At 38.0% G+C, this 22,034-nt stretch overlaps 1 protein-coding gene across 3 annotated transcripts in view; it reads left to right on the forward strand.

Annotated features, from left to right (window-relative positions):
• UGGT2 (UDP-glucose glycoprotein glucosyltransferase 2) overlaps positions 1 to 22,034 on the forward strand; it is a 186,357-nt gene that overhangs the window by 22,132 nt on the left and 142,191 nt on the right. For all 3 annotated transcript variants that reach the window (XM_045070885.1, XM_004746131.3, XM_045070886.1), the window contains exons 3-6: positions 4,849 to 4,979; positions 5,631 to 5,743; positions 15,285 to 15,459; positions 21,403 to 21,499. In XM_045070885.1, coding sequence (XP_044926820.1) covers positions 4,849 to 4,979; positions 5,631 to 5,743; positions 15,285 to 15,459; positions 21,403 to 21,499 — 516 coding nt within the window. The remainder of the gene's footprint in view (positions 1 to 4,848; positions 4,980 to 5,630; positions 5,744 to 15,284; positions 15,460 to 21,402; positions 21,500 to 22,034) is intronic.

Consider the following 22,034-nt stretch of genomic DNA (forward strand, 5'->3'; position numbering starts at 1 on the left):
GAAGAATGCACAGTAGAGACAGGAGGAGCACTCACAGAGGTGGGTGAAAACCTGGCGAGTGTGATGTCATGGAAGCCGGGGAAGATGGAGTGGTAAATTGGTGGATGTTATCACATACTATAGACAGAGCAAATAATGTGAATACTAAGGTTTTAACAACAGAAAAAGTACTGGTGATTTAGCTAGCAGTTTCACTGGTATAGTTATCAAAACTATGGTAGGTTGAGGCATAAGTCGAGGCTGGAAGTGAAGAGTATTGTTAAGTCTTTCCAGATGGACTGTGAAGCATGGAAAGATGCTCCTAGTCCCTCCTTACCAGGAAAATAGAAATCAAAACTATGATGAGCTGTCACCTCCAGTCAGAATGGCTAAAATTAATGAAAAGAAACAACAGGTGTTGGTGAGGATGTGGAGAAAGGGGAATCCTCTTACACTGTTGGTGGGAATGCACACTGGTGCAGCCACTCTGGAAAATAGTGAGAATCCCAAGAAGGTTCCACATCCAGTGCAGAGCCTGATGTGCGGCTCGGTCTTGTGACCCTCGGATTATTATAAACATCCAACTCCTGATTTCATAATCAGGATGTTTAACTGACTGAGCCACCCAGGTGCCCCTAAATTGAGTTATTTTAAAACATCAACTAAAGGAGTCCAGTGCTTCCATCTTGTGATTGAGGTGATCTTGCAAGTTAAGCCTAAATTATAGAATCTAAATCCCTGAACCCTACATCCATCTCTACATTAGAGACCTTAACAGTGACTGGTGACAAAACTTAGTATCTGTTATCAGGCACAACTCACACTTGTTTCTGTTGACTCTCTGTTTTCATGGATGACTGATCCCTGTTTGACTGATACAGTCTTAGTTATGCTATGCATTAATTTGGGCTATTTTTTTGTTGGCCCTGTAGCTTTTACAACTTTTTAAAGATCAGTTTTTAAGATTGTATCTCTTCTCTGACCTGTGCCTCTTTTACTTAGGTGAGTCTTACATACATTTTTTTTTTTTTTTTATTCTTGAGGGAAACGCAACCATAACTGTCTGAGAAATCACCTATAGTTTAAGAAGTAGGAGTGAATGAGCACCCACCTATTCTATGTAACTCCTTGGGAGTACTACATTAGGAATGTCTTATGGCCTAGAAGGAAGAGAACTATTCATTTCTCTAACATCAATTCCATAAAGGTATTGAAGACCGATGGGGTGTGCCAGGAGCAAAAAGGTACAGTTGAAAGCCTAGAGAAGATTCCTGCCTTTACAACTTATAGCTTAATGGGAGGGCCAGCATTAAAAAATTTACAGATAATTTTTTATTAGTTTTGAGACTTGAGATAGTATGGACCTGTCAGAGTTTATAACAGGATCTGGACTGGGGAGGTTGGGGAAAACTCTTTCCAAAACAAATGACACTTAAGCTGAGGTTTGCTGAACAGGAGTTGGCTGAGAATCCTTTTGCATTTCACAGCAGAGGAGTGGCGTGTGAAGGCCCAGAGTTGTTAGCCGCCTCTCTCTGGGTATTTTCTCTTCGTCCTTAGAAGCAGTAATGAGTTGGCCGATGGCCTTTCCTCCCCTCGTCACTGTCTGATTTGGATCATCCCTATTCTTAGTCTTTTGTATTCGTAAGTATACATGAGCTTCTACTGCGTGCTCTGTTGGCTTCAGTGGTTTTCTTTTTTCCCCAGCTCCCATTTATGAAGAATCACCGAGCTTACTCTACTTTCCAGTTAATTTCTCCTTTGTCACAGTTTGGTTCCTGGTGTGCTTTTCTGCATCGCTGGAGCGTGCAGGATTTACATAGTCTTTTGTAAATCTCAACTCCTCCATTTAGTATTGTTTTTACAGTTAAGTATGTTCAGAGCTCACCATCAAACTCTATGCTGCAGTTCCTCTAACTATTTCTTGGTTAGGTAAAGCTTGCTCCCTCATTGATGCCTAATGAATAACTCCTAGGAATAATGGCCTTGAGTTCCTCACATATAGGACTGTGTATGCATGAATTTTATATTTAAGATTTTTAACTTTAGAGTCCCGTATTTTTATTAGAAAATGTTGCAGTGCTAACCATTCTTAATCTTCATTCTTAGACATGTAGACCCATTGTTCCTTTTAATTCCGGAGAGTTTTCTGTTCATTCTCCTCTGTTCCTTTGATTTCCTGCCTTAGGGATACAATTATACATACCGTAGCTCTCCTTTGCCAGACTTCTGAATCTGTCATTTACTCTTAAATTGCTTTTTCATCTTCTCGTATTCTTTTTGTTTCATTTTCTTCACATTTTCCCTGTATATTCTCTGTTTGTTTTTCCTGATTCTTTTTACTTTTATGTTAGTTTAGTTTAGTTTTACGTTAGTCTGTATTTTCTGATATTCTTTCTTGTTTTTTCCTTAGCTCTTTCAGAACAGTTTGCATACCCCCTGTTTTTTAGTTCTCTCATTCTTGAGCTTTTTTATCCAGAACTTTAAAGGGGCTGAAGTTTTTTTTATCCTACTTGCAAGCTTAAAACTTAGCTTCCCACAGTTTTAAGGCTCAAACATAAGGCATGAGATAGAGAGCCCTGGATCAGAATTGAAAGACTTTCTAACTGACCAAGGGAAATCTCCCAAGTGGGCCACAGCTCTCTTCTCAGCCATGACCCATTACAGTAATTTTTGAGGCTTTTCACTGTCCTGTTTGAAAGGATCTAAGGTTGGTGTGATAGACTGTAGGAATTGTTCAATAATAAGGTGGTTGTAATTCTGCATTCTGTACTCTACCCTCTCCTCTGCCAGCCAAGCCAATGTTCTAATGACTTTCTGACCTTCTGACCTTCTGTCCATAGTGGTAACAGGTTTCCTTCCTTTTTCACTGTGTGCACGTGTGCGTGTCTATAGCTCTTGTCTGAAGACGGTCAACCTTATCCTAATCCAAGAAAGGTCTTTGTACTTGTCACAGTGGATTGGACTTGAAGATGACAAAAGCACTGATGGGAAAGTCCCCTTGCATGGAGAAGAGTTAACAACTAAGACCTCATTTGGATAAATGCCTCTGAATCTACTGCCCAGTTTTTGATCTGTAACCTCATCCTTATTTTCTTTTCAATAATAGGCAACAAAGTCAAGGACCATTTATTGTCTGATTGACCATAAAATTTTATAACTATGTTCACTATCAGCTTACAAGGACTTCCTCTAAATTCTGTGAATTGACCCATGAGGCTGGGTCTTTTCTCCTCTAAAAATCTGTGTATTCATCAGCATTCCATCTCTGGGTCAGATCTGTCGAGTACTGTGAAGGTTCTGAGATTTTACCATTTCCAAGCTAACAGATTAGTTTCATGGATGTGGACAGAAGACCTGAAAGCCCTAGATGAGAGATGGAGGACTTTCTTACTCAAAGAAAAAGCAACATCCACCATGTTTACATATGTTCGCTGGTTTCCTGAGCCCTGATTCCCACAGGACACCATAGGGAGCCAGGTAACACCTGAATGAATGGGCTGTAGTAAGGAGAGGAGCCAAGGGTCAAGAGCCCAGCAGCTTTTGAACAAGTAGTAGACACTGTAGCAATCAACAAACAGTCCAGTGTTCCTCACCACCCCCAACATATCTCCTTCCCTGCAGCGCTCTTTTCCTCTCCCTCCTCCCCCACCTCCCAAGAGAGTGTCTGTGGTTACACATCCCTTTTGTCCTCCCTTTTCACAGCCAGGAACTGTGATCTGTGGATAAAGATCAGAGTCTAGGGGCGCCTGGGTGGCTCAGTGGGTTAAGCTGCTGCCTTCGGCTCAGGTCATGATCTCAGGGTCCTGGGATCAAGTCCCGCATCGGGCTCTCTGCTCAGCAGGGAGCCGGCTTCCCTCTCTCTCTCTCTGCCTGCCTCTCCATCTACTTGTGATTTCTCTCTGTCAAATAAATACATAAAATCTTTAAAAAAAAAAAAAAAAAAGATCAGAGTCTACCCTAGCTGTGCTCTTTTAACTACGTTTCTTCTGTCATTTGATAACTTAGTACCAGGGAGTAAAGGAGAGAGGAAATGACCAGGGCATGTCCGTGGGCCAGCTTTCAGGGGCTGATACCAGCTGGCTCCAGAGCTGCAGTGCTGGTACCCGACCACCTCTGGCTGCCAGGGGCAACAGTGCAGACAATAATTATACCCCAGGTGGTGTAGAGAAAAGGAAAGGACAAAAAATAGATGGTTCCTTCCCTGCTTTCCCCATGAGTGTCACCGGGCCCTCTTCAGCTCTTGGCTTCTGTTCTCCGGGACTGTTCCCAGCCAAATGATCTCCAGCTCCCCAGGGCTGTCCAAGAGTTCTTACACTCTAGGATTTATCCTTCTCTTTGGTGTGTTCAGGAACTTTGCAGAGGGATTTAGAGGAGGGAATCAGCAGTTCAGGTTATTGTATACAAGAAGACATTTATTCTGTCTCCTAAAGCATTCTGGATACACTAATTGCTTTTGGCTATGTGTGTTAAATCTGAGTTGTATTTATTTATACATGGCATTTAAAATTCAGTCATTTTTAACTGTTTTGTGCTGTTCTTAGTCTCCTCTTAAATCATAGGTAGGTCCTGAATCTTATCCTTGTGTTATAACCCACAGCCTTGGGGTGAAATAGTCTGATATCCTGGCCCCTCCCAAATAGATTTTAGTGGTAGAATTATTTTCACCTAGAATGATAGCACTTGATTATACCTCACTGGTGCATCCAAATGAAGTTAATGAACAAGATCTTGATTTTCCGTTTTTCTCCAACACCACCCATAACCAAACTTAAGATTTGATGGTATTGTTAGCTTTACAGTAGAGCTTTGCCAATGTGTTGAAAATGAAAATAACATCCTTTTCTTTTGATTTTTTTTTTTTTGGTATAGAATCAGCTTATTCTTATTACAACTTAATCCTGAAGAAAGCTGGACAATTCTTAGACAATTTGCATATCAACCTCTTAAAGTTTGCTTTCTCAATAAGAGCATACTCACCAACTATTCAGATGTTTCAACAGGTATGTAAAAGCACCCAAACCTATAGTTGACAAAGAAGCATGCTGGTACTGTGCATGAATCTTAATGTGAATATCTTTGGTTCAAAAGGATCTACAGAAGGCTCACCTGGGTGGCAGGTTAAACATCTGCCAGGTCATGATCCCAGGGTCCTGGGATCCAATCCCTTATTGGGCCCCTTACTCAGCGGGGAGCCTTCTCTCCCTTTGTTGCTCCCCATCATTGTGCACTTGCTGACAAATAAATAAAATCTTTGGGGGAAAAAAAAAATCTGTAGACTTGGAATACCTGCTTCCATAGCCTATCATTGATTGTATTATCATTGTCAATCGATTATAATTGAATACATTTTATAATTTTATAGTCATTTGGAATAAGGAAATTATAAGGACAAATAATTATTGAAAGTAATGAAAATTTTAATTTGGCATTTTTTGGTGGCATTTTTCAGTGACTTTGAAGCATGTTCTACTATAAAGTTGGTTTTGTTAAAAAGTATTTGACTCGGCCTGCACGTAGATCTTCTTTACTTTAATTAGAGCAATAACTTAACAGTAGTTGATGAGTTATTTCAATCAAAGGAATATATGAGTTTTAAAGATCATATTGTAATTATCAGCTACTGTAGCTAAATATAACCTCTGAAATCTTAGATTGCAGCTGATGAGCCCCCACCAGACGGCTGTGATGCATTTGTGGTTATCCATAAAAAACACACCTGTAAAATTAATGAGCTCAAAAAGCTGCTGAAGAAGGCTACTTCAAGGTAAGTTCATGATAGCCTGTAGTGAAAGAAATGGTTTATAAAAAGAGATGAGGGTTGAAATAGCAGAAATTGCTTATAAAAATTTTTCATAATGAAGATAATGCTTATTGAAAAACTGAATCTCCTGAGTTGGTAGTTCAAGTCCTTTTCTAAAATGCACAAATGTTTTCAGTATTTTGTCTCATTAGCTTTTGATTTTAGAATATAAATTTTATCAAAATACCATAAAATACATTAAATGTTTTATATAATCATAGATTGTTTTTTCAAATAAACACATAAAGCTGGATTTATTTGGACTCTATCTCTTTAAATATAAACTGAATTTAAAACTTGGAAATAGGGCGCCTGGGTGGCTCAGTGGTTAAGCCGTTGCCTTCGGCTCAGGTCATGATCTCAGGGTCCTGGGATCGAGTCCCGCATCGGGCTCTCTGCTCAGCAGGGAGCCTGCTTCCTCCTCTCTCTCTCTCTCTGCCTGCCTCTCTGCCTACTTGTGATCTCTCTCTGTCAAATAAATACATAAAATCAAAAAAATAAATAAATAAATAAATAAAAAATAAAACTTGGAAATAAAAATTAATAATATAAACAGTAATACAGAGTATAAAGTTGCCTTGTTATAATGTATGATTAAAAACATTTTTACTTCTTCCAAGTATTTAATATAAATAGATATGGGCAGTCAGAAGAAAATTATTAGTAGTACCGGTATATATGTCTGATTTATTTATACTTTAAAAAGTTTTAGTTGTTTCTCTAATTTTGAAAGAGTTCTTTATATATTAAACAGTAACATATACTTAGTAATTCATCTCAGTACTTCTCTTTTTTTGTTGTAAACCTTTTAAAATATTTTCTTGCATTTTATATTAATTTTAATATACAGAGGCCTCTTTAATTTCATGTTGCCCAAATTTTCTTTTATGTGTGTGTGTTTATATACTTAGTTTTTTCCAAACCTGAGCGAGAGATTTTAACTATTATTTTCCAGTAGCTTTCCTAAAGCTTTTCTTTTCATTTTACCTTAAACTTTTAATCCATGTAAGTTATTGTTATCAAAGGAAAGGATCCTATCAGACCTTTTTTCCCTTCAGGTGATTTGTCGATTATATATTCATTATATTTATGTTATGCTCTATTTCAAAACTGTCCTGTACATTAACTGTTTCTCGTAGCAGTGCCATGCTGTTTTAGTATTTATTGTTTTATAATATATTCTGATATTTCACAGTACAAAATTTCATTGCTACTTTATTTCCTCCAAATATTTTTTGGCTTTGCAGTTACTGATGCTCTCAAATTAACATTAGAGTTCTTTTTCTTCTGCCAAATTGCCTCCTAAAAAACCTTGGTGGAATTTGTTAGAATTATGGTAAACCTGCTGGTTAATTTAAAAACAATTTAAATCTTTACTGAATCTCTCAACAGATGACATTGTATGTCTTCTGTTCATACCTTTTCATTTACTTAACATTTAAAAATGTTAAAGTTTTGTAGTCTTACATTTTTAAAATCAGAAATAACTTATTTTATCTGTTATTTATTAAAATGTAGTACAAAGTTTTTCTCATTGGACATACTGTGTATTGTAATACATATTAAAATATTGTACCGTCTTTGCATTTGTTAATGCTGTGGGATATCTTCTGTTAAACTAAGATTGCTTATGTTTTAAGATTCATGCTTCTATTTTAATAGATGAGATTAGCTATTTAAATAATAAATGCCACTTTTTAAAAGTCATTTAGCTTCATATAGTGAATTAGGCAACCATGTTATTTCTGTAAATTCTGTTCTTGTACATATATATATTAAAGAAAAGTATGTCATAGAAATGATCACTTCCTTTTTGTTTAAATATAGCAACTTATTTCTCAAAGGAGTTTGATCCATGTGTTTTAATACCTTTATGCATTTTATATCCATTAAGCTTCTGTGAAAAGTACCCCCTACTATGTTTAGGGGTGTCTGCATTGAATTTTTGTTTAATTTTTATTAAGTATAGCTGATACACAACATTGTATATGTTTCAAGTGCACAACATAGTAATTCAACAGTTCCTGTAATTTCTGCAGTGCTCACCAAAAGTGTAGTTGTCCTCTGTCATCATACAACATTATTACAGTATTATTGGCTTCATTCCTTATGCTGTACTTTTTATCTCTGTGACTAATTTTATAACTAAAAGTTTGTATCTCCTTAATCCCCTTCACCTATTTTGCCTATTCCCCACCCCCACCCCCATTCTTCTCTGGGAACCACTAGTTCTCTGTATTTATCAGTTTCTGGGTTTTTTTGTTGTTGTTGTTTATTCACTTATTAAATTTATTTTGTTTAGATTCCACATATAAGTAAAATCATATATTTGTCTTTCTCTGTCTTATTTCACTTAACACCCCTGGGTCCATCCATGTCATCACTAATGGCAATTCCTTTATAGCTTTTTTTCCCCCCTTTGTAGTTTTTGTAGATCAACTGTGAAATTGTTAGCCCTTGTGCATTTTTTTTTCTTTTCCTAGTGCATTTTTAAAATGTGATTTTGGTAACTTTTAAAATTACTTATTTTTGATGGCTGACTTTATAAGTTTCTTAAATATTGACTATTTAAGTATTAAATATAAAATTAAGATTAAAGAGAGGTTAACATCAAGCTTTCGGGAGAGGCCACTTGTAGTGGGCCCTGTGAGCTTTGCGCGTTCTTGGTCTGATGAATACATCGTGGAAGACCCTGACTGTTCTTTACCTGAGCCATTTCTCAGGGTTGTGTTTGTAGCAGGCAACCTGGAGGTCTGAGATGATTTTCCCTTTGGAAAGAAGAGCAGGCTTGTTTACTGCTTGCTCTAAAACAGTGGTTCCCCAAGTATAGTGTCCCTCAGCTACAACATACACCCACTATTTGTGTAGTATCCATTTAGGTCCGTATTTTTCCCATCTCATCCCTCCCACCAAGAAATGATAAAAACCTAATAACTTAATGTTTTGTAAGTAGGATAAAGTCAAACCTTAGATCTTTTACAGTTTTTTTTTTTTCTTTTAAGATTCTACTTATTTATCCATCAGAGAGGGAGAGAGCACATAAGCAGGGGGAGCAGCAGGCAGAGGGAGAGGGAGAAGTGGGCTCCCCACCGAGCAGGGAACCCAAGGCAGGGCCTGATCCCAGGACCCCAAGACCACGACCTGAGCCAAAGGCTGAAGCTTAACCAACTGACCCATTCAGGCACCCCATCTTTTACAGTTCTTAATAGTTTTAGAAACAAGGGTGAGATGTTGACAGATATATGGCTTTCTGGAAGAGGAAGGACAGGGGCCACATGGTTAGAGGAAGACAAAAGCTCAACACTTCAAATTTTGTCCCACTGCTCTCTTCGGCTCCTCCTGCCGTTTTGTACTACTCTGTTCCTGGGGGGGTGAGAGCAATTTTCTGACAACTTGCTGTAGCCTCTGTGAGAGCTCCTTGAGAGATGTTCCTGCAGGAAAGAGCGCCCAAGCTCAACTGACAGGGTTTGGAAGGTGTTCACAATGAGCAAGGCTTTAATATGTCTGGGCCATTTCGATGAAGTTTTTTTATTTCGGCTTCCGTGACTGAATTCCGTTTGGCACTGATACTGTGTGTTTATACTGTGAATGCTGTGACCACTCAGAGTCTCAAGGGAGACCACCACATGTCCCGTCTGTTCCCAGGTGAACGACATACAATCTCAGGAGAGAAAGTTGAGCTAGAATCCCGTTAGCGTCTGAGTGGCTGCTGGAATACCCAGAGGCAGTTTCGAGTAGATCAGCACCACCTGCCTGCCTGTCATCAAGTATACTCCTTTTTGAAAAGCTGCTCTTAGGGGCTCTTAAGCTCTTACCGAAACTGAAGGCCTAACCCAGCTGAAGAGCCTTGTGACTCTAACATCTGATGGTTTGTATTTCGGCGTCCGCTAAGTAGGATTCAGTGACTGACAAGATAGAGGGACCCAACAAGTCTCTCCAATCAATTGAAAATGGCATATTCAAGAGCATAGTTGTTTTGACTTAGCATGATCTTGGATTTACGTGGGAAGGTGGTAGCTACCCTTTGGGCAAACCACGTGCCCTATTCCACTACCTCAAGTAAAGTTTCTGGCTCAGTGGGGCCCTCAGTCCACAGTGGTTTCCCTAAATGACTGGGCTGCGTTACTGGTACGTTCAGCTAAGTTAAAGCGGATGGCATCTTTAGGCGGCCCTTACTGTTCCGTCAAGCCACAGCTATGCAACACGAAAAGTAGGTGTGGTCACTGCATTCAGTGGGCAGAATTCAAGGTGGTACTCCTATCCCTGACTAGTCTCTGACCTCCTTGGTGAAAATTATTACATTTATACTGACTCTTGGATTGTTCCCAGTGGCCTACCCGTCTAGTCTGCCACTTGGAAGACCACCAACTGGCAGAGCAAAGGCACCACTCTTCAGGGCTGTAGCCTCTGAAAATAAATTGCTGCCCATCTGCCAGTGTGAGTTATTTCTGTAAACATACAGTGTTAGGCCCATTCTTTTAGTCTGAGTTAAATCAAGCTGCTTACACTACAAACATAATACCTTGGAACACAACAACATTATGGCCAAAACAGGTAGAATGATTTGTCCGTTCCCTACCTCCTGTTCAAAGATCTGTGCTCTGAATCTGCCCTAAAACTTGACAGATATTATATATTTAAGTACATATATGATTATGTATTTGGGAGAACATGTCAGCAATCATCACTATCTTAAGTAAGTATAACTTGCTCCCCCTGCCCTCAACAAGGATAATAAATTATTAAGGAATACTTTTTTGGAAATTGGGATGGTGAGAATCATAGAAAAGAAAGGCAACTTTGGTGCCCTTAATGTGTTATGATTTTTTTTTTAAAGATTTTATTTATTAATTTGACAGAGAGAAATCACAAGTAGACGGAGAGGCAGCCAGAGAGAGAGAGAGGGAAGCAGGCTCCCTGCTGAGCAGAGAGCCCGATATGGGACTCGATCCCAGGACCCTGAGATCATGATCTGAGCCGAAGGCAGCGGCTTAACCCACTGAACCACCCAGGCGCCCCTGTGTTATGATTTTTAAAAGAGGAAAAAATAAACCAAGTGTTCCGCTCAACCAAAGGGAGAAGAAGAAATAACATGAATGTAAAAAGTAACAGAATTGCTCTTTCCTTTGTTTTAATTGGTCATTTCTTTAAAGAAAAAAAAACTAAAAATCTAACCTGGAAGACATGAAAGCTGAAATTTTAGGAATGAGAAAGAAAATTTAGAAATGAGAAACATCTGTAGAGGGGAAAAAAATTAAAATATGTTACTGTAAATACATATGCAAATACATAAGTCACTTGCTTAAAAAAAGAATAACTGCTACGGACAAATATCCATAGGTCGTAAGCCAAGGATTATGTGTCTAAAGGTCACAAAAAGAAAGAAAAATGTATAAATGCTATATATAGCTTCTCTCAGACTGGGGAATTGGTTTTGCCCTACCTACAAGCCAATAAGCGTGACTTCGACTGTTTCACGGATGCTGGCAGAAGACAGGAGGCTCTTGAGTCAGAAGCATAGAACTGTCCCCTTCACAGCCACAGCAGCATGAACATTCGCCTGCTTGCACTGGTTCCTGTATCACCACATTCTCCTGGAGTGAAAAGGGGCCCCCAGGAACACTGCATGAGCAGCTGGGGTGCATCACAGCTGAAGGACGCGGAGCTTGGGAACCTAGGACCTCTAACAAGCAGTAAGCAACCTGCTCTTTGTCCCAGAGGGAGGCCTTAACAGACCCCGCAAAGTCTCCTGCAAACCTGACAGATGGCCTGTCATAGTCTTGACGTACCCAGAAAGACAGTCAGTGGCTGTGGCAGAATGCCTCTCCCAACAGTCCATCCCTGGGCCTAATAAATTCTTGACCAAACTCAGATTTTTGTGACTGCGCTTCTCATCAGCCATTCTTTTGTCTCATGAAGCGTTTAATGAAGGCCACTGTCAACGGGACTCCACTGGGGCATCCATCTGTAGGCTTAGCTGCAACCATGCCCCCAGGGTTCCAGATTCAGCCGACTGTGAATAAGTCCCAGGGAGACTAGTGTGTCCCATGTCAGACAGATGGGATGTCATCTAACATCAGTCTGTTATCCCTTAAAACCTGCACAAGGGAATTTATACCTTCCTGATCTTTGCTGTTCTGCAGATATTCATTGGGGACAATAAATGGGCCAAAAAAGCAAGCCCTTCCCCCACCCCGTGGAATCATTCTGTGCCTGCTTTTCCCAAATACAAGCATAAAACCAGAAAGTGGCACATATCACTCCAGTTCCAAAATTGTTAGACTCGTGCCTGGGAGCTGCAGCCTCCGTCTTCACATCGCGGCACCCAAGGCTGCTCCGGGCACGGAAATACACCAGTTTGCGTCATTCAGATGAAGTTGTGCCGGCCTGCATATTTACGTGTGAATTGGGGGCGTGGGGAGACCTACAATCAGGAGACCTTTGTCTCTGGAAAATCTACTTCTTTCTTATAATTTTTCCTTTGATTTTTGACCTAAAGATTTATCTACTAGCACTGTTTCATCAGCGGCCTTTCCAGTTACTAACAATAATAAATTATTTGAAAATAGTTTCTTTCAGACAGTATTAAAATGTAAGATATCCTGTATAAATTATGAAATGCATTTCTACACTACTGATTTGATAGAAATCAGTATTTTTAATAATCCATTTGACCTAGTGCCATTTGAGTTCCACGGTAGCCATTAAAATTAATGAAATGAGGGACGCCTGGGTGGCTCCGTTGGTTGGACGACTGCCTTCGGCTCAGGTCATGATCCTGGAGTCCCGGGATCGAGTCCCGCATCGGACTCCCAGCTCCACGGGGAGTCTGCTCCTCTCTCTGACCTTCTCCTCGCTCATGCTCTCTCTCACTGTCTCTCTCTCAAGTAAATAAATAAAATCTTAAAAAAAAAAAAAAATTAATGAAATGATTTTAATAATTTCATCTGGTTTGATTTCTTTTTAGTTTTTAAATGAAGTATGATTTTAGCATTATTTTTGTGTTTATTAATAGGATCCTGTGAAGAATGGCAACTAATTCTGTTTCTCTTGTTTTGCACATTTTTGTCTCATCTGTTGCAGGAGAGATTAATCATGAACTCAGCTTTTACTTGGGGCTAAAATTTTGTTTGTTTCATGTTTCAAGTATCCAAACATTGACAGTAATATTTTTAAAATCTTAGCTTACAGTAAATGTTAATTATGAAAGTGGATGATGGGGCACCTGGGTGGCTCAACCATCTGCCTTTGGCTCAGGTCATGACCCCAGGGTTCTGGGATTGAGCCCCTCATGGGGCTCCCTGCTCAGTGTGGCATCTTCTTGCTCTCCCACTGCCGCCATCCCCTCCCTGCTCACACTCTCTTTCTCTCTCAAAATCTTTAATAATAATAATGAAAGTGGATGAATGTGTAGAACTTAAAAAGAAGTTTATTAACAGAAGGTGGGTGAGTGTGCATGCTTACTATGACAGCCAAATTATAAATCACTGTAAAGATGTTGAACTCATGTAATCTTATAAACCTGAAATAAACACAGTACTCCATGTCAATGTCGAGAAATATGACACATTTGAAGCCAGTAATTAGTGGAAGTTTTCATTATTCTGTTAGAGGTATTGAGCCCTTGATTGATTATGATTTAAAGTAAGTCAATAACTAGGAACAATAGTAATTTAGCCAGTTTTTAAATGTAAAAGCTAACTTATTTTCATTGGTGATCCTTGTTCTGTAATTAGAATAGAAATTTGAATTTCTCTAGTAGAAGATAAAATTTATACATGTACAACTTTCCAGTCATATCAGGAAGCTGAAAAATCAGTTGTTATTTACCATAGTTTATTGTAGAAAGTCTAAATTTATCATGAATATTCTAGAAATGTTTCTCTATAAAATAACAGTGGTTATCACCAAACCATTTTATCAATTTCTATTTAGCTCAAATAAGTAATAGAATTTTACTTTTGAATTTTTCATATTTAATATCATGCCTCTTGATAAAAAGATTCCATTTTCATTTTATATTTTGATTTTGAGAATTTTTTTTCCCTTACTCTGTGCAGGTTAAATTAACTACTATAGGAGAATTTAAAAATGTAAAGAAAATATGCCTGCAAAGTAATTTGCTTTACACGCAAAACAATATAATAAACATCATAAGATTATAATATAAACATACTATAAATTTTTTACTTATGTCAATAAGTAAAAATCCTATACACATCTAGTATATGAAACCTGAGGGAATAAATAAAATGATCTAATAATTGTGTTCATCTGAGTATAGAACTTGTCCCTTTAATTTTTTGAGGAATTTTATGTTAATTTATACCGAAAGGACATGTTCCCAATGTATTAAGTTTAAGCATTAAGAATTAATACAATGTGTACATACAGCAAATTATAAGATTCTTTTTTACTCCAGACTTCTAGAACTTCTCCCCAGAGTCAACCAGTGCTATCAAGTTTTTGTGTATCCTTTTGGAAATAAGGTGTATATAGTCATAATTACATGGACAAATACCCCCTACTCTCATCATTTTTAAAAAAAATATTTGAGCAAGAATGAGAACAAATTGAGGGGTAGAGGAAGAAGCAGGCCTACCCCCTCAAGAAGCCTGATGCGGAACTCGATCCCAGGACTCTGCGACCGTGACTTGAGCTAAAGGCAGACGCTTAACTGACTGAGCCACCCAAGCACCTTCCCTGCTTTGATCGCTAATGGTGGTTTACCATCCAACATTTGATTCCTTTTTTCCCTGACAGTATATAGTTTAATATAAGGGGATTTTGGCAAGAATGAGAGAAGAATGATTCTTGAGCTTCAAGCATGTGCTTTAATGCTCTGCTAGACAATTTTTAAGTCATTTTGGTAAATCTTTAGGACACTCCTAAAAGGTAGTGAGAATACCTCCTTTTGAACAGATAAAGAAATAGGCCCAAGAGAGATCAAATCCCTGGCTCAGAGTCACATAGCTAGTAATCGAACTAGAACTTGAATCCAACTCTGCCTACTTTCAAACCCCACAGTCTTTTCATGGGTATGTGGTAGTTTTGTTGTTCATGTCCCTGTCCCTCTCCCCTTTTTTCGTATTTGTTACTTAAAGATAGCAAATGACTAAAAGGTTATAGATATCTGAATTCATTAAATAAAAGTCACCTCTCAACACCTTTTTATTATTAACTTCACTATCTTGTTTTTCTTTCTACCTTGTAAGTCGTTAAAAGATGTGGGTTTAGGATTCCGTAGACAGGAGTTGAAATCCTGGCTTTCTTTGATTTCACCCTGGATATTTAACTTGTCTGAGCCTCAGGAATCTTAAAAGTTTAAATGATAGTAATTACCTAAAGGAATTGGTGGGAAAAGAGACTGTACTGATATGTGTAAAGAATCTTTATAAATAAATAAATAAATGTGTTTTGTTTCCATTTTAGGCTGAGCCTACATTTTGTGTAGAGATTACTTAAAATATTATTAAAAAATGTTTGTGTTTTGTTTCCATTTTAGGCCCAGACCTTATCTGTTTAAAGGTGATCATAAATTTCCTACAAACAAAGAGAACTTACCAGTGACTATACTCTATGCTGAAATTGGTACCAGAGCATTTAGTAAATTTCACAAAGTATTGTCTGAAAAAGCTCAAAATGGGAAAATTCTGTATGTTCTTCGGCATTATATTCAGGTACAGTATTATCCAAGATTATTTTGTATATAAAAATTATGTTTGATAATTTCCTTACTAGGTTTTACATAATTTCCACCTGAACAGTTAAAGATTTTTTAAAATTAACATACCTATCAAATGTGAATTTTCTATGGAAAAATATATGGGGATTCTGTATCTTGTTGATACTCCTCTCTCTTCAGATTCCTTCTTAAATCTGAAACAGATTTAAAACTTGGATAAAAAACAAAACAATATGTTTATAATATTTGCTAGGATTCATAAATAGAGGGTTTTTTTGGTTTGTTTTTTGAGAGAGAGGGAGAGTGTGTGAGCATGGGGGAGAAGGGGTAAAGTGAGAGGGAGAGGGAGATTCTTAAGCAGATTCCATGCGCAGCACAGAGCCCGAGCCCATGACCCTGAGGTCATGACCCAAACTGAAATCGAGAGTCAGATGCTTAATCAACTGAGCCACCCAGGCGCACCCCCTTAAATACAATTATTATTATCCTTTAAAGATTTTACTTATTTGACAGACAGAGAGATAGCGAGAGAGAGCATGAGTGGGGAGGAGAGGGAGAAGCAGGCTCCCTGCTGAGCAGGGGTCCCAACGCAGGGCTCCATCCCAGGACCCTGGGATCATGAGTTGAGCCGAAGACAGACAGACACTTAACCAACTGAGCCACCCATTCGCCCCATAAATACAATTATTTTTGATGAAAAAGTATTATGGTGAGGAAATCTAATTTAATTGTTATGGTATATATTAGTTCGAAGGGTGAAGCATGGTAATGGGAATGCTATTAACTATTTCTTTAGTGGACCATAGTATTCAAGTTTCTGATCGAATACATTGTATTCTCACTCTTCCAACCTCTCATTTCTGTCACACTCTGTTACAGTATTCTGGTCTAATCACTATAGTATCCATTGCTGTATCTCAAGTTTTCTTTCTTTCATACCTCCACACCATTCCCTCGACCCCACGCAGCCCAATTCACGCAAATACACTAGAATGAATGTTAGAGAAGGACTTTGCTTTTTTTTACCACTATATTCCCAACATGGAAAGAGTGTTTTATGTTGAAATACTCGTTATTTGCATATTAATGTTTAAGATAATAAAAGCATCCCAAATATACTTGTTAATTGCCTATCCATATTCTTTACCTGTTTTTAAATTGATTATTTGGGTTTCTCTTTTTCTTTTTTTTTTTTTAAGATTTTATTTATTATTTGACAGAGATCACAAGTAGGCAGAGAGGAAGGCAGAGAGAGAGGGGGAAGCAGGTTCCCTCCTGAGCAGAGAGCCCGATGCGGGGCTCTATCCCGGGACCCTGGGATCATGACCTGAGCCAAAGGCAGAGGCTTTAACCCACTGAGCCACTCATGTGCCCCTGGGTTTCTCTTTTTCTTACCTGCAGGTTTTGAAATATATGTTCTGAATACTAATCTTTTCTTCTATACTTTGCAAGCATCTTCTACAATATTTCTGGTCTTCTGGTATTAAAACGAATTATTTATGACATCTTTGGTTCAATGCAAGTAATATTGTGATGTCAGATTTATCCAACCTTTCTTTTTTTTTTTTTAAAGATTTTATTTATTCATTTGACAGAGAGAGATCACAGTAGACAGAGAGGCAGGCAGAGAGAGAGAGAGGGAAGCAGGCTCCCCGCTGAGCAGAGAGCCCGACGCGGGACTTGATCCCAGGACCCTGAGATCATGACCTGAGCCGAAGGCAGCGGCTTAATCCACTGAGCCACCCAGGCACCCCCAACCTTTCTTTAGTGATTCCCTTCACGATGTCATAAAGACATTCTCATGTATTTTCTTGTAATAATTAAAATGCTATTTTTTGGGTTTTGGTTTTTAATTTATCTGGAATTTATTTGAATATCCTGCAGGCTGGAGATACAATTCTAGTTTCTCCATATGAAAATTATTGGTCACCACATAATTTATTGAACAGTTAAGTCTTTATTCTAAACCATCATATACCAAGTTTTCATATAGACATGTATGTTTTTATATTCTATTCTTTTCCAATAATGTCTCCTTTACACAAATATATTTCAGTTGCAAGAGCTGTAAATTCTAAAGCAGTCTTGACAAAGAACAAAGCTAGAGGCATCATGCTTCCTGATTTTAAACTACATTACAGGGGTGCCTGGGTGGCTCAGTGAGTTAAAGCCTCTGCCTTTGACTCAGGTCATGGTCCCAGGGTCCTGGGATCAAGCCCAGCATTAGGCTGTCTGCTCAGTGGGGAGCCTGCTTCCTCCTCTCTCTCTCTCTCTGCCTGCCTCTCTGCCTACTTGTGATCTCTGTCAAGTAAATACATTTTTTAAAAAACTGAATTACAAAACTGTAGTATTAAAACAAATATTTTTGGTATTGGCATAGAACTATGTAGATCAGTGGAATAGAGAGCCAAGAAATAAACCCATGCATAAACGGTCAACTAATATTCAACAAGGGAGCAAAACATACTCAGTTAAATGGTGCTGGAAAAACTGGATAACCACATGCAAAAGAATGGAACTAGCCCCCTATTTGACAACACTCATAAAAATTAACTTGAATTGGATTAAGGATTTAAATATAAAATATGAAATCATGAAACTCCTAGAAGAAAACCTAAGGAAAAAGCCCCTTATCAGCGGTCTTAGCAGCGATTTTTTGGATTTGATGCCAAAAGCAAAGGCATCAAAAGCAAAAATGAAGTACAATAAAATAGAAAAGAAAAAATAAAGTAGGACTACCTCAAACTAAAAAGCGTCTGCACAGCAAAGGAAGCTGTTAACAAAATCGAAGGCAATGTATGGAATGGGAGAAAATATTTGTAAATCATATATCTGATAAGGGGTTAATATCTGAAATACATAAGGACTTCAGGCAACTCAGTAGTAAAAAATGTAGTCTGATGAAAAGAATGGACAGAGATTGAATAGACATTTTTCCAATGGAGACTTACAAGTGGCCAGCAAGTACATGAAAAGGCATTTGACATCACAAACCAGGAAATGTAAATAGAAACCACAATAATGAGGTACCACCTCAGACTTGTTAGAATTGCTGTTATCAAAAAGACAGGTGTGAGAGGATGTGGAGGAAAGGGAATATTTTTGCACCTTTGATGAGAGAGGGAATTGGTACAGCCACTATAGAAAACAATATGGGGGTACCTCAAAAATGTTTAAAAAGAACCACTGTATGATCTGGTATTTCTGCTTCTGGGTATATATCCAAAGGAAACATACTAACTTGAAAATCTATCTGGGGGTCCCATGTTCATTGCAGCATTACCTACCATAATGTAGACATGGGAACAGACCCCATGCTCAGTGGTGGATAAATGGATCGAGAAAATGTGGTGTGTGTATACAGTGGAATAGTACTCATCCTTTAAAGGGAAAGAAATCCTGCCATTTGTGACAGTATGGATGGACTCTTGAGGGCATTATGTTAATTGAAAGAAATCGGACAGAGAAAGACAAATACTGTAATGATGTCACTTACATTTGGAACCTAAAAAACAACCAGACTCCTAGAAAATGGGAGGTGGTGTTGATGGGTGAAGGTGGTTGGAAAGTACAGACTTCCAGCTACAAGTTCTGGGGTGACCTAATACTACTGTGCTGCATATTTGCAAGTTGCTAAGAGAATAGATCTTTAAAGTACTTATCACAAGAAAAAATACTGAGGTTTGGATGTTAACTAAACTTAATGTGGTCATTGTTTCATATAGTCTTGATCAAATCATTATGTTGTACGCCTTAAACTAAGTGTTTATGTCAATTATACCAGAGTAGGAATGGAAGTGGGAGATCAAATTATTGTTTATCTTTTTAAAAATGTCCCCCCAGTGATTCTAATGTGCCCTACAGGGGGAGATATGATCATCTGTCAAGAAATCAGTGTCCCAAGTTATTTTTTAGAGAATGTGACCATTAAATAAACTATGAACACATACTAGCCAACTATCTGGGCACTTTGTCACATCAAATTATAGCCTTCTTAATGAACAATGTATTGTATATTCAAAATAGGTATATTTTAAATCTGGTCAACATGTAATTCTAATAAAATAAACTTATTTTTGCTACCTTCGGAACAGGTATTTCTTCTTTTGGAAAGAAGAAATAGAAAAATGAAGAAAGAGTCTTCTCACCAGTTGATTTAGTCTACAAGCATTTTTGGTTTGCAAATCCAAACTTATTAGACTACAGTTCACATTTTATATTAATACATTTTCAAATGGAGTCCGTAAATATGAATTTAATAAACATTTATCTTTATTCCTGAGGAGCTAATAATATTTCAGAATTGATAATGGAAATTGGTTATTTGAAATTGCATTTCTTTTATGAACTATAACAAAATATGTAGACTTGGAGCTTTGCTTCTCTACCAGCTGATTGTCGTTTTGGTGGATTGTCAAATGGATTTTTAAATTGAGCTGTATGAAATTGAAAACTCTAAAATATTTTCACCTTTTTCAGATGACCATAATTATAAGCAGCTCAGTTCCCTTGTGTTATCTTTCATTATAGCATGTGCCTGAGAAATTAGCAAATTACATTTTCACGTGGGCAGCAGTGTTAAATATTTCTCTGCATATCTGAAACTAATTCTTGTATCATCTTATTTGGAAATAGAACAGCCCAGGAATAGTCACTCTGGTCATCTGCTTATTTTTAAGGTTGGAGGCAGGGGAGCTACGGAGGAAAGAAGAGAAGAAAAAAAAAAAAAAAAAAAACCCTATTGACAAAGGTTCTCCTTCCCTCCAATCTCTGCCTCTTCCGCTATCATGTGTAGGATCGTAAAACTGCCCTCTTGCAAACTGGAGTAAGCACAGATGCACACCATGTTCCAGGGAGTTCGCAAGGCGCTAGGTTAAACCAGTTTCCTAAGCCATGAAAGAATGTGCCAAATGATGATGACTGTGCCAAATTGATAAGAATTTCCATCTGGAAGCTAGAAAGAACCTTAGACATCTTCTAGAAATGTATATTCATCCAGGTTGCTTACCTTTTGAAATAAATGTGCATTCTCTTCCTTGATAGGGTAATCTCTAGAAGTACATTTTGTATTTGTCCTTTACAGAAAGGGGAAAGTTAGGTATTAAAATTCCAATCAGCAATACCTCAGAGAACTCCCATTTTAGGCAATTTTTGCCCTTGTTGCAAGAGTAGATACTGATCTGTGGCATTTGGTATATTTTAATCACTGAGAAACGTGAAGAAAAATTTAATCAGATTGTTCAAGACACTGTGTTTTTTGGTGTCTTTTGCCTCTACTCTTCAGTATTGCTTTTAGCAACACTACAGTTATAACTATATATCACTAGCTAAGTTATAACTAGCAAATGAATAGCATTTGGCGGTTTAGCAAACCCTGTGTAGTTCACTGAAAGGAGTACAGTTTTATTGAAACTTAATTGTATTGGAGCTTCTATTAATTAACTCATAGGAGAAATGGGGAAGTTACCATAGTTAACAGAAAAAGATCAGGTATTTTTCCTTTTAAAAGGGTAATTAAAACATTAAAACCATAACAAGGTTTTTAGAAAGTAAAGAAGTGGTGATTAACTAAATTCTGGGTCCTTCATATGCTGTCTAGAGAGAGTATAAATATCCCCCAAATGATATTTCACAATGTTTAAAAAATATATTAGTAGGGGTGCGTGGGTGATTCAGTTGGTTAAGCATCTACCTTTGACTCACGTCATGATCCTGGGGTCCTGGGGTCGAGTCCTGCTCTTTACTCAGTGGGGAGCCTGCTGCTCCATCTGCTCCCTCCCTTGCCCCCCTGTTCTCTTTCTCTCAAAAAAAGAAATAAAATCTTTAAAAAAAATATATTAATTTACCCTAATATCCTAATACACAAACATACTGGATTTAAAAGAAGATGTTTGACCAAATATTTTCTCTTTTTAAAAATTTAAATGTGTTGGAACAGAAACCAGTCTCACAGAAAATGTACTTATCTGGCTACGGTGTGGAGCTAGCGATTAAAAGTACAGAATACAAAGCTTTGGATGATACCCAAGTTAAAAGTAAGTTTACTCTCTGAACTTGAGCAGAATAAAAATTTGGATGCTTATATATTTTTTAAAAAAACAGTGACTGACTATAATCTTACACATGTTCATTTGAGGCTGGAGATGGGGTGCACTTGTTTCTCCTTAGTTTAGAATTTGATTTTATTCTGAAAGAAATATATTTAATATTGTGGGACTCAAAAACATCTTTAAAAATTGGGGGAAAAATCTTGTTTTGCTTTATCTGGTGGCTTTGCCACCATTGTGAATAACACAACAAAAATGGTAACCTAGACAAGGCAGGCTGAGGCAGTAGATGAGGCTGGTCATGGCTGTGGTGACCGCCGGTTATGGCCAGCCAGCCTGGCCTGGAGGTGGGGCTGAGGGCATGGGGTGTCAGTCGGGGGCTGGTGGTGGGGGTATCTAAGGGGGTCAGTGTCTCAGTCAGTCTGAAAGTTCATGGGCCACACACGGTGTTAGGAAGCTTTGTCTCACATGTTTGTAATGAAGTTACCAGGATGCTGCTGCTCTTGAGTAGGGTAGGAGAGGC

This window comes from Mustela putorius, unplaced genomic scaffold, assembly GCF_011764305.1.
Source record: "Mustela putorius furo isolate JIRA1106 unplaced genomic scaffold, ASM1176430v1.1 tig00003974_pilon_pilon_pilon, whole genome shotgun sequence".
In the NCBI taxonomy this organism is placed as follows: domain Eukaryota; kingdom Metazoa; phylum Chordata; class Mammalia; order Carnivora; family Mustelidae; genus Mustela; species Mustela putorius.